The sequence below is a fragment of the Meles meles genome, chromosome 1 (assembly GCF_922984935.1).
Source record: "Meles meles chromosome 1, mMelMel3.1 paternal haplotype, whole genome shotgun sequence".
NCBI lineage: Eukaryota > Metazoa > Chordata > Mammalia > Carnivora > Mustelidae > Meles > Meles meles.
The window spans coordinates 131,284,910-131,299,939 of record NC_060066.1 but is presented as its reverse complement, the minus strand read 5'-3'; the positions used below and the strand labels follow the sequence as shown (position 1 = coordinate 131,299,939).

The window sequence follows — 15,030 nt, the reverse complement described above, 5'->3', positions numbered from 1 at the left end:
TTCCTGAGGGGGCTGGTGTCTCTACAATAGTTAGGAATTAACCAAATTACTTCTCTTTTCACATATCTAAGTTCTGAAAAGACCAAGATATCTTGTTTGCTAACTTCTTTGGAAAGGCATCAAAAAGATATAATTCCCATGCCGACAATGTTGGGATAGGTTTAAATATACAGAATTCCTAAAAGCAAAGTCACTTTTCATTGGTGAGAAAAAAAAAATCTATTATGTCTATATGCTTGCTGATAGCTGAAGTCTGGCTATTAAAATCAGGAGGCTTTTTTTTTTTTTAACAAGTATTACCCATTACCCAGAGCCAGTTTTCCCTAGTCATGAAATATTTACTGTAATTCTTAAAAAGAAACAAACTCTCAGAGAGGCCTTCCTCGGCCGCTCAATCTAAATTAGCTTACCACCTACCACCACCACCAACCTAACCAGTAACTCTACTGAAAACCCTGCTTTGTCTTCTCTATAGCACCTAACATTAGCTAAAACTGTGCTTATGTGTCTGCTTTTCTCGTGCCTGTTTTCACTACTGAAATCTAAGGCCCAAAAGAGCAAAACTGCGTGCATGCTGCTCAGAACCCTAACACCAGCCCCATGCACAGTGTGCCTGGTTCGCGGTAAATAGACACCAAATACTGGTGGAATCCATGAATTCAACTATGCCACAGCAATCATTTCTTTAAGGTGGATGGCATTCAAAAAGGTTCACCCTGTGAGCAGAGTTTCAGATCTCAAAGAGACTTTAAGCTATCATTTGATTCCAGCAACATGTGTGAAACCAAGACTTTCCTTGTCACTCCAAGTGATTCATCCTTTCCAACTAACCACACAGGCACCACCACAACACCAACTGGCACACAGGTGATAATGTGCAATGTGATTCCCACAATGGGCCTACTGATTTCAATCCATCTCTTTAGGGAAAGGATCATTTGTCACATGAGTTGACCCTTCAGGAAAGCGTGAATGCTTAAGCTAACATTCCGTTTAGACTACAGGAAGTGTCTTCACCACTAAATATACCATTCAGATTGACCTAAACTCTTTGAGGGGTGGTAGATTATTAAACATACTTAAACTCATTTAGTTATATTTTTTTTTTTACAATTCCAAGGTTAAAAGGAAGAGAGAGGTAAAGTGGTCTTCATTCAGGGAGTAAGGAAACAGGTAATAAAAAAGATGGCCAGGATATGGAATTAACTATGCATGCTGCTAGAATGTTGGCTACAAGCCCCAAATGTGTTATCGCTCCTTGGCTTGGCAGAAAGAACCAAGAACAATGCACAAAGAAATGTCCAAAAACAGCATAATATTGTTGTGGGAAACAAAGACTCTCAGCTATTATTTTAATACCTTATCAAAGTGACTTTAGAAAAATCCAGGTTTTTTCAAAAAAAAATTTTTTTTCTGTAGTGTGTTGAATATACATATAGATATTGGAAAAGCCATTATGTGCTGAGAGCTCTTCCCCAGACCACATCAGTCCTAGAGAGCACGGATATAGTAGCAGTTGCAACAATTTTTGACTCTCTTTGACTCTCAACCTGCAAGCCTGTGAGGGTACTCCATTCCTAAAAGTCCAATCTTTGCCCATTCTCACCGACCTGAGGGGGCTTCTGATTTTCTCTGGTGACTTCTTCTATAGAGCTTTCCTCCCCCTGTTCTTTGGAGTTTCTTATTAGGCCCTAATGGCAGTATACTCTTGGTTTTTATGGCTCTTACTCAAGACCTAAGATCAGGTTTCTTCTCCTTCAAGTCCAAGACAGTTGGGTCATACATCCAAAATTTCTCCTCCCCAGTAATAATCAGTCTCCTAAACTAAGGTACAAGTTTTTTAACAGTCTCCTACGGCAAGGTGAGTTTCCTGATTACTCAGGGTGTTTCTAGTACTTTCTGGAGCCCCAGACCAAAAAATTGATTCCTTATTTACCTCCCTATTTCCTCTAGGAGCCCTCATGCAAATGCTCTAATACCACAGCATTCTCAAAGATTAGTAGACCCCAGACTTCCTTCTACCTTGCACTCTACCATTATTCTCTTGTCAAAGTAAAAGTCTGCTGTGGTGTGAATTTGGTGCCTTTGAAGTGAATGAAAGTGAGAAATTTAAAAGCTCTACTTAGCAGCCAAAGCTCTTCTTTGTTTATTGCAGAATTTTACCAGAAGTAGAGGAACACCATACTGAAGAAAGAGAGAGAGATAAGGGGGGAGAGAGAGGGAGGGAGGGAGGCAGGGAGAGAAGGAAGGAAAAAAAGAAAAGAAAGAAAAGATAGAGAGAGGGGGGAGAAAGAAAGAGAAAGAAGGAAGGGAGGAAGAGAGGGAAGGAGGGAGGGAGGGAAGGAGGGGGGAGGGAGGGAAGGAGGAAGAAAGGAAGGAGGAAATAAAGAGGGAAGGAAGGAAAAGGGGGGGGAGGAGAAGGGAAAGGAGAGGAGAGGAGAAAAGAAAAGAAAGAAGAGAGAGAAAGAAACTGAAATCAGTGGTTTAGACTACAGTAAATAAAGGGGAAAAAAAAACTGTGAATCAGCTAACATTCAGGACTTCTCTGTAGGAGTTGAATATTTCTCCTAAATAGAGAGGTCAGCAGGCTGCCATGTAATATCTATTCAATCGGCTAGAACATTTTGCTCTTTAGTATAATGAAGCTTGTAAATAAAGCTAAGCTCTGAGTTGGTTCCCAAGGGGAAAATCATACAGTTTGCTTTGGTGGAATGTCAAGACGTAAGGGGAAAAAGTGATCATCAATAAACAAATGCACAGAACTGAATCATTACATTCTTTTCTGTAGACAAACCCTTCTTTATTTTGAGCCCGATGTTAAGAAGTTACTGCTTCTCCTCTTTACAAATAACTTGGCATTTGGGGGTTATCATTTGTAATGGCCTAGAAGAGCCTCTCTGTACATTTCCCCAGCAGTGTACCCATTACATACCATTTGTTTGCATTCCATTTGTCAGCATGTGTATCTGTACTTGGTAGATTTGGGGGAAGGGAGAGAAGATCCACCAGTCATAGAAAACTCAACAAAAAAATTAAAGTGTTTACACTGCTGTGTTAGAAATGAGTGGACTGCCTTCAATAACTCCAAGAAACCTAATACTTACTCCATTAAGCCTTCATAAAATCCATTTTCTTGCTTCCTCACACAGATCTACCAAATTCAAAGAAAGGAAAATAGATCTGCCCCACACCCTATAAAGATTTGGGTTGTTTTTTTTCACTTATATCAATTTCTAATAGAAATATAAATAAAGGAGGGGGATAAGAATAGAGCTTGATAAAAATCAAATGTCAAATGGACCAACTATAGTAAATTAATAAAGCCTTGAACAAAATTAACCAGAGATAGTCATCTAGCTTGACCTTTCTTTTCCAACTGAATTATGGTTCTTCCCCTATTCAGGACTGATTTTACAGGGATGATTACTATTGTGGTACCACAATGGCTTAGGATTTCATTTTTAAGAATTCCAAGGTCCATGAAGAACACCAGAGACTGCCCTTTGGAATTTCATTTAACAAACAAAACAAAACAAACAAAAACCAGGAACAAACTCAAATACAGAGAACAAACTTGTGGTTGCCAGAGGTGTGGGTGAAATACGTGAAGGGGATTAAGAAGTATGAACTTCCACTTATAAAATAAATAAGTCACAAAGATGGAAAGTACAGCATAGGGAATATAGTCAGTAACATTTTAATAACCTATGGTAGCAGATGGTGACTACTCTTACCCCGGTGAGCGCTGAGTAATGTATAAAACTGTTGAATCACTATGTTGTACATCTGAAATAATGTAACATTATAGGTCAGCCATACTTCAATAATAAAAATTTAAAAATTAAAAATCAAAAAGAAGGAAACACTCGTTTAAATTGTTTTAAAATTTCTCTCCTGAAAGTATTTTTATATTAAGAGATTTTAAATTAGATAACATACAAAAAATATTTTTGTTGCTGAGATTTTTTTCTAAAGAGGTACAATGGGGAACTGATGTGAGTATAAAGCGGCAGCTATCTATCTCTGTCACTATTTGCACAAGACTCAACCTTCAGATTTCGCAGGAAATAAGGATTCAAGAACTTCCAGCTCTAAGGGAATTCCTACAGATCTGTTTGTGGCAACTGTAATTCTTGGAACTTAGTATTCTCTCGAATTCCCACTCCACCCACACCACTGCATGACTGTATAATGCAATCTTTCAGTCCTCGCCCTGGGCACGCATGAAGCAATCCAACTCCTACAGTTAGAATCTCAGCAAAAGGAGAGGCGAGGGGAGACGGGAGGATCCAATGATGAAATAAGAAAGATTTTTTTCATACTATGCTAAAACGGAGTCAAACTTCCCAATGAAAACTGTTTGGGTTTTTTGGTTTGGTTTTGTTTAGGTTCCTTCTTAGAGATCTCTCTCAGCCATGCAGTAATCACCGGCCCTTACGAAAGCAGCCATTTCTCCAAAGAGAGACCCATTAAATATTTTAGAAGTAAACTTTGAACTGGCATCTTTCAAAATACTTATTTCCAAAAATCTTCGGGCTAGAATTACAATTGTCTGGAATCCAATCTGTCACCGAACAAAACCTCAGAGCCTTCCTTCGTAATACTGAAGTGGTCTGTGGGCAGACACCCTGACAGCTGGCTCATTTCTTGCTTTTCCATGTAAATCCATTTCCACGTAACTGGCTGGCTCCCTAATTTTCACAGTGATAGCTCTGCCTAGAAGCCAACCTATTTGGATAAGCTTATAGCATATTTCCATAATGACAAAGAATCAGATCAAGTCTTCTAAGATTTCTAGAGTCAGTAATGGAAAGACTGCTGGACAGAGAATGTTACCATTTAATGAACTGGATTCCTGCCCAAATCAGTTGGGCCATCCTTGCCTCAGTTTCCCACGCTGGAAATGAACACATCTGATAGCTTCTTGGTTCACAGAGAAGAATGAGATCTTGGTCTTTCTCCTAAATAAGTCAATTATGGAATTACTAATGTGCCTACAAGATTTAATAGACTTTCTAAGAACTTGGCTTGCACAATAAGATAATTAAATAATAATAATAATAATAATAATAATAGTTGCTATTTATTACCTAGTTATTATGCTCCATAACCAACTTTACCTAAAGATTCACTTAACCTTAATCAAAAAAATCTTATGGAAACTATTACTATCAGATTACACCCAAAGAAACAGACTCTCTGAGATATTAAGTGATTTTTCCAAGTTCCCTCACCTAGCAAGAGGAAAGGCTAGACTATAAGACCATGTCTCTCTTATTCCTAAAGCAACTACATTTATTCACTTTCTAATGGCAGAGAATTAAGATTTTGATGTACATGAATTAGTTAAGGGTCATTAATAAATATATACTGACAAATTTATTTACAATACATATATATATGAATATGATGTATAATCTTTGAACACCACCTACCTTGTATAATAAAGGTACAAGCCTGTATATAGATGATTTGTCAAGTATGTCTCTCCATCATCCATTAAGGAATCTGCATCTGAGGGGTTTATTCAGTTTGTCTTTGACTGTCTAGAAAATCAGGAGCTGTGATTGCACAATTTGTCTTTTGCTTCCCCACCTTCTACCCTGGGTCAATCTTTGGGTTCACTAACTCCTAACTGTCCAAATATAAAACACACAGCTCAGCTGGCCCCTCTGCTAGAACGACTTGGCTGAATTCTGGCCTCCCCTTTGCCCTGAATGACTTTGGCGACCTAGCACTTTTCACAGAGTGTTTACTTGTCTTCTGTTTACGTCCTGTCTTTTCCACCAAAAAGAGTTCATTGTCTTATTCATCTGTCTCTAGCACATAGCACGATGTTGGTTACATAGTTGGTTGATGTTTAACCAGTGTTTGATATATGGATAGATGAACAAACATTCAGAACCCAGAATACCCGAGCCTCCAATTAGTAGGGACACTGCTCTACAATTCCATTTCCAATTTCCAAATTGCATTCCTGTGATGACCAAACGGTTCTTTGGAACCTCTTAGGGAATACAGGTATTTGAAATCTAAATATTACAACCAGAAATAGCCATGTCTAAATGTGGGAGTCTAGTTGAACGATGAGTCAATGACTTTTTCTGGGGCAGAGAGCCCCTCGATGATCAGTTTCAACTTCTCTCTTTGCATTTTTGACACCAATACAGATATAAGGGTATTTATTTTGTTATGCCAACAAAAACTGACATTGAAACTTATGGAGGAAGTAAAAAGAAAATGCACATTTTCAGTGAACTGAAGGAACTCTACTTAATATTTCTTTGTGCAAATCTAGGGCAAAAATTTCCAAGTACTCAAATACTAAAACTTACAATCGGTTACTCTTTAAACTAAAATCCCAAACTGAAAAAGGAAAAGAAAAAACAATCTTTCAAAACAAAAAGCAAAGAAAGCGCAAACTTTTCAAGTTCAAAAAGCAGCTGAGTACACACAGAAGCACCCTGAACCACTTAGACATCCATTCTCGTATGTGCTAGCATGTATTACGGACACTTTTCAAGGTAGTTTTGACTTCAGGAACATTTCTAAGTCCAAATATTTTAAACGTTCTATTGAATCCACTGGCTAAAAGTGAAAGCATCAAGGGAAGGTATCACAGTGGAACAGCATTTTTTAAAACACCCCAACCTGAAAACAATGCTGAGGGAAGGGCTGCTTCCTTACGCTGCAAACAAAGGACGGAAAGTGAATAAGGCCAGCAGTCCTCACCAAAGGCTCTGACTCAAAACAACATTTAAAGTTCAACCCAAATGATCCTTTTCATCCCCTCTATGGTACACACTGCACAAAGGCATGTGTACCACAAGGTTTAGACATGGGAGTGGTAAATTGGCAGAGAACTCGTTGTGCTGGGGCATCTACATGCCTTGATCTTGCTGGGATGATAATTACAGACTCTCTAGTCCCTTGTTTTTCTCCAATTTACAGCGATGCTAATACTTTGCGTGATACCCATTATTTTCATGTTCATTTGTACACTGAGGCAGAGAAAAAGAAAAGATCCCAAATATTTAGCCAAATAAACTTCTCGGGTTATGTGCCCATGAGAGGGGAAATAAATTCCAAAACATTTCCTTGTGTTTGATGGGAGCCTGGAGGGATTATTTTGCTACCTATGTTTGGTTTGTTAATAGGTTATTTTTTATCTATGGCTATTTTTGATAGGCTATTGGGTAACTTGAGGCCATGTTCAGAAAACAGCTGCTTCCTTCATCCACAAAAGTCTAACGATTGGACAAGTTAAATATTCTTTCCACTAAATCAGTTGTTCGAATTCTAGGAGTCTCAACCTGAAAGAGCTTTGTGCTATTCAAAGAGAAGCCAACATGCTTAACCACACACTCTTCTACCGCGTGTTAGTAGAATTTTGTTTGCACTGATATACGTTTACAAGACTTCACTTACAGAAAAGTCATAGTGCATCTTTAGACAAATTCCCAAGGAAAAATGGTTATAGACTATGTCCAGTCTTAAAAAATCAATTCCACAAATCGTCAAAACTATCAAATTTGCTTGTCACACAGAATGCGTTATTCTAGACATGTAATGATACACATGGCTAAACCTTATGCCCTGAGGTCTATGACAACTAAGGAGAAATAGAGGTAGGATGATATCATGGACTGAGATGAAGCTTTGGGACTAGACACTCTTAGACTCTTGGAATTAAATCCTGGTTTCACTTCTTTCTGGATACAGAACCCCTTGATAGGTTACTTAATCTTCTTGAGTGCTGATTTCTAAACCCATTAAACCCATTATTCTAAAGCCAATAAAGCACCTGACACAAAAGAACAATCAAATAGACCATCATAATCATCATTCGACAATAATTTGTTGAGTGTTCACTAGGTACCAGGACTGTTGTAAGCACTTTGAATACAGACAGAACTTTAACTATCTGTAAGTTACACTCTAGTGAAAGAAGACAAGCAATATACAAACAAACAAAAATAGTGCAATATATAGAATTGCAGAAGATGATAAGAGCTATGGCAACAAATAGAACAAAGTGAGGGGAATTGGTAAAATCAGAGAGAGGTATAATGTGAGGGAGGCCTCACTGAGAGGGTAATATCTTGGCAAAGACCTATAAAAGGGGAGGCAATGAGCCATACAGATACCTCGAGTTCCAGGCAGAGGTAACAACCTAAGACCCTAGAACAGAAAAGAAGTCTACACTGGAGGTTAAATAAATTCAGAGTTCAGCAGGTGGTGGGTAATGGGGAGGGCACGTTTTGCATGGAGCACTGGGTGTTGTGCAAAAAGAATGAATACTGTTACGCTGAAAAAAATAAATAAAATGGAAAAAAAAACTAATAAATAAAACTTAAAAAAAAATTCAGAGTTCAGCATTAGGATGAGACTAAATAAGATCCCTGGGGAGTGAGTAGAGATGAATGTAGGACAAAAGGGCACCAACAACTGAGTCCTGGTACATGCCAATATCAAGTGGAAAAGAGAAGGAAGGAGCAAAGTAGGCTGAGAAAGATATGCTGATGAGGTAAGAGTAAAATCAAGAGACTGAGGTGTCCCAGAGGCCCAGGGAAGATAGAAGGGGAGGAACAAGTCTGTTCAATGATGTCGATGGTTCAAGTACAATGAGCATCTGTGCTACAGACTCTCTTGAAGCCTAATGCATTTTCTCCACTTGTCCTCTGAACTGGAGAGCTCACATTGCCTAACAGACACCAGTATATTGCCAACCCAACTATACAGAGTACTCTACGATGACAGTAACTCATGATCAGGAATCTCTTGTAATGTATGCAGTCACCCTCTTCACACACCTGTGTGTCGCTTGAGGATAGCAACTAAATCCCATCCAGGGGTCTACCAGAGAAGGAAAGGATGCAAAAAAGACCATGTTGCCCAGTCATGTGGAAGAGTAAGTGTCAAAGGTAAGAAGAATTGGGATGGCTTGGGGACACCTAGTTTTGACTCAGGTCGTGATCTCAGGGTCATGAGCTCCCCACTCAGCTGGGAGTCTGCTTGGGATTCTCTCTCTCCCTCTGTGCCTCCTCACCTCTCTCTCAAATAAATAAATAAAATTTAAAAAGAAAAGAGAAAAAAAAGGAAAAGAGAAAAGGAAAAAAAAAAAGAAAAAAGGAGATGGCCTGGTTAGTACTAATTAATATGAGGGTCAGGATTTTTTTTTTCCTTTATGATTCTTTCAGAGACGTAGTAGGAAAAAGGAAATTCCCTGTCTTTAGGTTGGTACCACTTCTGGCCTTCAGAAGTCTGAAAATTCATAAAGAAAGAAAAGAGAAAGAAGGAGAGAGAGAGAGAAAAAAAAGAGTCAGGCGTGAACACTTACTTTGTTCAAAAAGTTCTACATTATATTTTAATTCTAAAAAAAAATTTTTAAAGTTCTAGAAAAGTCTTTTCACATATACATCCAAGAAATATTTACTTATTTAGATTTACTTATTTACTTATTTAGATTTTGATTCTCTGTGGTTTTCAATCCAAAATCTCTAATCTAAGTTTCCCTTTTGTACTTAATTTGGAACCTACAAATTCTCATTCTTCTCTCCAATTTTATGTTCACTGAAATGTTTTTTGGCTTCCTCCCTTATAAATCATTCCTATTGCTGTCACTTTGGGATTTTTAAATATTTAAATTAGCACGTTAAGTATTATTCCACTTACTCTGTCCTATGCCTTGGCTTCTGGATTCAGACCTTCTAAAAGACAAGCAAAAGCCTAGGGACTTTCCTTCTTCAGAACATTGGCAAATTTTTAGTCTCTATCCACAGGCAATCACATTTCATATCTCCTACCTTCCTACCTAATCTTTCCCTCTTCCTATATGTTCTGAAGGGTCAACAGCTTAATTTTCCTAAAATACGAATTGGTCTTTCATCTGCCACTGCCCTAGTCCATTTTTCCTGAATATCAAATTCTAGGTATGGGATATATATTTCCATCAATCTTTCTGTCTAATTTCTCCTCTCTCCAGGTAAGACCATCTCCTTTCTGATCCTCTATCACATTATGTTACTCTCCCTCTCACCCTTAGAAATGGCTTTTAGGGGGCAGCTGGGTGGCTCAGGGTTAAGCCTCTGCCTTCAGCTCAGGTCATGATCCCAGGGTCCTGGAAACAAGGCCCACATTGGACTCTCTGCTCAGCGGGAAGCCTATTTCCCCCTCTCCCTCTGCCTGCCTTTCTGCCTACTTGTGGTCTCTCCCTCTCTGTCAAATAAATAAATAAAACCTTTTTTAAAAATGGCTTTTAGGTTCTGCTTTCCCCTATAGTGGCTTTTCTGCAACATACATTAATCTTTATCTTCTTCAACTAATTTCACACTTACTGTTTGTGCTCCACATTACCGTTACTCTATGCCATACTCTCGTGGTTCCAAATAGTCCAATAGTTAGAACTTTGTTTTATCACAATACAATGACAGCTGGTTTACTATTCTCTGTCCCCTAATTGTTTCTAACATATGTCTTCCCTCTCCAATGAGATAATGAATTCATTTTAAGAAAGGGCACTGTCTCAGAATCTGTTATATCCCTTACCTCCTAACATAAGATCGGGTCATTGATGTTAACTTCTAACTCTTGCCATCTTCATTTACATTGCTTGGCAAACACCAAAGTCTTTGGTAAAATTAGTTTAATGAGATATCTGGGAGCAGATAAGTTCTATTGTATATGTGTTTTACAGAGACTGAATTTGGTCATGAATATTTAGTTAATGTTTAATGAATGCTAGTTCACTAGATTCTGCTCCATTGTGAATTACAGTTCTAGATATTTTGTGATCCTGCTTACTTTCAGAGATGTATTTTGTAAATGTAGATGAGGCTTCTTTCCTGAACTCCAAACTCATATGTCCAATTTCTCCTCAACATCTCCATGTGGTAACTAATTAACTTGTCTAAAACTGAGCACTTGGTATCTGCCCTCTCTGTCAGAAGAAAACTATGTCACCACTTCCCTATCTCAGTTGATGGCAAATTCCATTTGCTCAGTCCAAGAGTCATAGAGTTATCATGAATCTTCTCTTTCTCTCAAACTCTATATCCAATGTCAGGAAATTCTCTTGTTCTACTTTAAAATATATCCATGGTTCAAGCAATTCACAATAAATACCCTTATTGCTATCACCTTGGCTCAACCTGCCATCATTTCCCAACTGAATTACAGCGATAGTGTCCTACCTACTCTCCCTGCTTCCATCCTTGCAAAACAGCTAGGTCATGCCATTTCTCTGTATAAAATACCTCAATGGCTCCTCAGTCCACACTGAATAAAAACAAAGTCCTTACAGTGTCGCATAAGACCTATGCAGATTGAGACCTTTTACATTTCCAGCCACCTCTGTTACCATTCCCTGCAGCGCCTCCTGTTACACCACAGTGGCCTTGTTCCTAAAACAAGCCAGAGAAAGTCTACCTTGGGGCCTTTGCACAGACTTAGCCTGATATGTTCTTCCCACTTGAATACTTGTGGCTAACTGCTACCCCTTCTTCAAGCATTTATCCAAATACTCCCTTTTCATTCTAAATTGCAAATTGCAACCTTCCGCCAGTTAGCAATCTTTATTCTCTTCCCTTGCTCTGTTTTCTTTCCAATGCATTTATCACTGTGGCTGTCATAGAAATGTGCTGCCCACACATCCAACTACAGGAACATAACTGATAAAGGGTCCCAGCTGTTGCACCCTGAAATCTATCCCTGCCTTTACATCAGGACCCTATCTCTCAGGGGCTACCCCCAGCCAGTGGGTGAGTAGGGCAGAAATGCTATAATAAGCTCATTCCTGACAGACATGGGCCCTCTCTGGTAGCTGACTTTGGCTCCAGGATTTTTTTTTTAAGATTTTTTTTTTTTTTTAGGGGCACCTGGGTGGCTTAGTCAGCTAAGCATCTGCCTTCAGCTCAGATCATGATCCCAGAGTCCTGGGATCAAGTCCCAGGACTTGGACCCAGGCTCCTTGCTCAGCTGGAAGCCCACTTGTCCCTCTACTTGACACTCTGCCTGCTTATGCACTCTCTCTCTCTGACAAATAAATAATTAAAATCTTTTTAAAATGTTATTTATTTACTTATTTGAGAGAGAGAGAGAGGAGAGCACACCTGCCATCAGGGGAAGGGACAGAGAGAGAGGGAGAGAGAAACTCAAGCAGACTGGGTGCTGAGCACAGAGCCTGACACGGGTCTCAATCTCACAACCCTGAGACCATGACCTGAGCTGAAATCAAGAATTGGCCATTTAACGGACTGAGCCACCCAGACGCCTGGGCCACAGGACTTTCTGATGGCCTTGCCAGTCTGACGGAGCCCGCACTGCAGCTCAGGCAGTTCCCACGCACTTTCTCTTCCTCTCTCCCTCACCTGAGCCAGACTTGTGACACGGTCTGACCACTCTCCCAGAGTCCCGGCTTCCGCCCTCTTTGCCTACCTCCCCCATATTCTCTCACAGAGTCATTCTCTTAATAAAATCTAGTACTTTCCACCCATCTTGCTGATTGTTTACTCAGAAGGCTCCAACAGAATCATCTTCTTACCTACTCTGTTTTGCTTGCTTATTATGTTTATTTTTCATTACCTACCAGAAGAGAAGTTCCAGAGAGCAGGAATTTTGCTCATCCCTGTATCCCAGACACCGATCACAGTGTGTAACACATCATGGGTTGTCAATAAGTATGTGCAGAATAAATGCATAACAGGTGCCTTTAAAATATTAGCAATTAGGGGTATTATCAACTAAATAAATGAATGAACACATAATGGTATCAACAATTGTCACAACTCTGCTCCCTCCTAAATTCCCTGGTCTTATTTTATCCAATCCTCCCCTACACTAGAAGACCTTTGGGTTTTCCCGCAGCAGCAATGAGATTTGAGTGGTAAATTGCTTTTAGGAAATATCCAGACTAATAATTGGATAACTGTCCATCTGTTCCGGGCTGCAAATATGCAATTCCGGCTGAGATATTTATCACTACTTCTCTCTTGTATTTAATTTCATGTAGGACCTGCACAAACAAAATAAAAAATTCTGAAGGTTTGATTTTTTTTTAAGCACGAGTATCCATCCAATAGTCACCAAACTTGGCCCATGCCTAATCAATTCTCCACTTCTCTAGTTTCCCGAACCATCTCTTTTGAGTATGTGTGAACAAGGACAGACTACTCTCAAGGATGATTTCAGAATCTCGACACTGATGGGTTTCACTCTGCGGTTGAGCAGCTCCACATGACAATATGGAAAAATCTTTTCTCTCTAGGGCCACTAAATTACTGTAGAGATTCCCAAGGAGTTCTCCCTAAGGGGTTTGCTTCCAGATGCTAGTGTTCTGGAAGCTAGATGGAAGAACAGGCTGGGAGTCCAACTCTTTCTCGTAAAGACTGATTCAGCCTTCAGCCTGTGTCTTCCCTTGCCCCATTTCTTGCGTAGGCCTTGATGAATGGTTATCATAAAGTCTGTCAGCCAGTCTTGGGTTTGCCATTATTAGCTAGGCAGCAAATTACAGCTCTGAGCCTCGGTTTCCTCATTTGTAAAGTAAGGATAATAGCATCTATCTCCCAGCACCTTGTATGATATTTGGTATGTGGAGTATTTCTCTATAGAGAGTATTCAACAAATATTAGCTATTATTATTACGGTCAACAGTGTGTAGGAAATTAAACCACATGGTCACTGTCTGGCTTGTCCCTCTAAAGCGTTCAGCTGAATGCTGATCCGAAGGTGCCTGATAACATCCAAACACAGAACAACGAGGTAGATGGTAATTATGGTTTACTGCGTAAAATTTAATCAAAGAAATCAAAGAGGAAAGAAAACAAGATCAATGGTAAAGCTTCCAGCCTCTGCTAAGAGTTTCACTGGGCTTGGCTTTCTTTTTCTAAAGGGCAAGGGAACACCCATATAATGTCAGACCACATGAGTTACAGAATGTCTGGCCACACTTTCAAAGGCTTGCTCCTTTCTCTTGCACCACTGGTGAGGTCCAAATGGGCACCTTCCTGAAAGCCCAGAGTGTCATTTCTGAATAAGGTCCGAGAAAGAATGGCATCCCGTGGCAATCCAAGACAAGAAATAACCAAGGGTGGTACTGGACGTTTAAATCACACCCAATGCTGTTCAGTGGGCCCAGCGTCACCTTAACCCCTTTGATTTCTCCCTGACCGCAAGACTCCAAAATTTGAAAGCAACTGCTCAAGCGGGAGCAGGAGGGAGAGGGAAGGGCGACCTGAGGTAAATTTGCCCCCATACTCAGTTCTGAGATAAACACAGAATTTATTATTATTGCCTGAAGCCAGTAAGAGGAAGAAAGGCAAGCAAGTGGCTTGCCCCCGTCAGTCCAGGCGAGGCTCTGTCTCTGCAAACTCGGGAGGAGGGTGCAGGTAAACTTTGGACACACACACACAGACCCACACACACCCACAGATGGCCGTGTGTCGCTAGAGCACAGGCCGATGACACCCTCCGCCTCCGGGCTCCCTGTGCCACTCCTGGAAAATAATGAGTTGGGTAAGGAACAGTTAATGAGAAAATGTGCCTTGCTAACTGTGCACATTACAACAAAGAGCTGGCAGCTCCTGAAGGAAAAGGGCTGGTGCGGCTGCCGTTCAGACTTGTCAGTCAGCTCTCGCCAGCAGCCTCAGGGTCTGCCTCCCTAGCACACTCTCATTACATGTGTCTGTCTGGCCGGCTCTGGACATCTGCTCAGAGACGCTCCAGCCGCCTCGGGGGTTTCTGCCTTCCTCCACGGGGGCCAAGGGCTTTCTCGCTGTCACCCCTCGCCTCTCCCCCAGAAGGCTCCTGCTTTATGGTAGCTTGGGACTTCCTGCCCCCGTCTGCCTGCCCTTGACTTCCAGCATGGAAGAAGCCGAGCTGGTGAAGGAAAGACTTCAGGCCATCACAGTAAGTCTGCGTCCAGTTATCACTCGGGGAGGTGGTTGCTGAGGGGAAGGGCAGACGCGCTGCTGGTGCCCCGGCCGCCGAGCCCCTGTGAGTGGAAAAACAGAACTGTCATCCTTCGTGGACGCG

At 40.5% G+C, this 15,030-nt stretch overlaps 1 protein-coding gene across 1 annotated transcript in view; it reads left to right on the top strand.

Annotated features, from left to right (window-relative positions):
• Window positions 1-14,591: 14,591 nt before the first annotated feature.
• PALMD (palmdelphin) overlaps window positions 14,592-15,030 on the top strand; it is a 52,282-nt gene continuing 51,843 nt past the window's right edge. Inside the window, exon 1 of the mRNA XM_045980464.1 lies at window positions 14,592-14,904. Within this exon, the coding sequence (XP_045836420.1) occupies window positions 14,860-14,904 (45 nt within the window). The 5' untranslated portion in view covers window positions 14,592-14,859. The remainder of the gene's footprint in view (window positions 14,905-15,030) is intronic.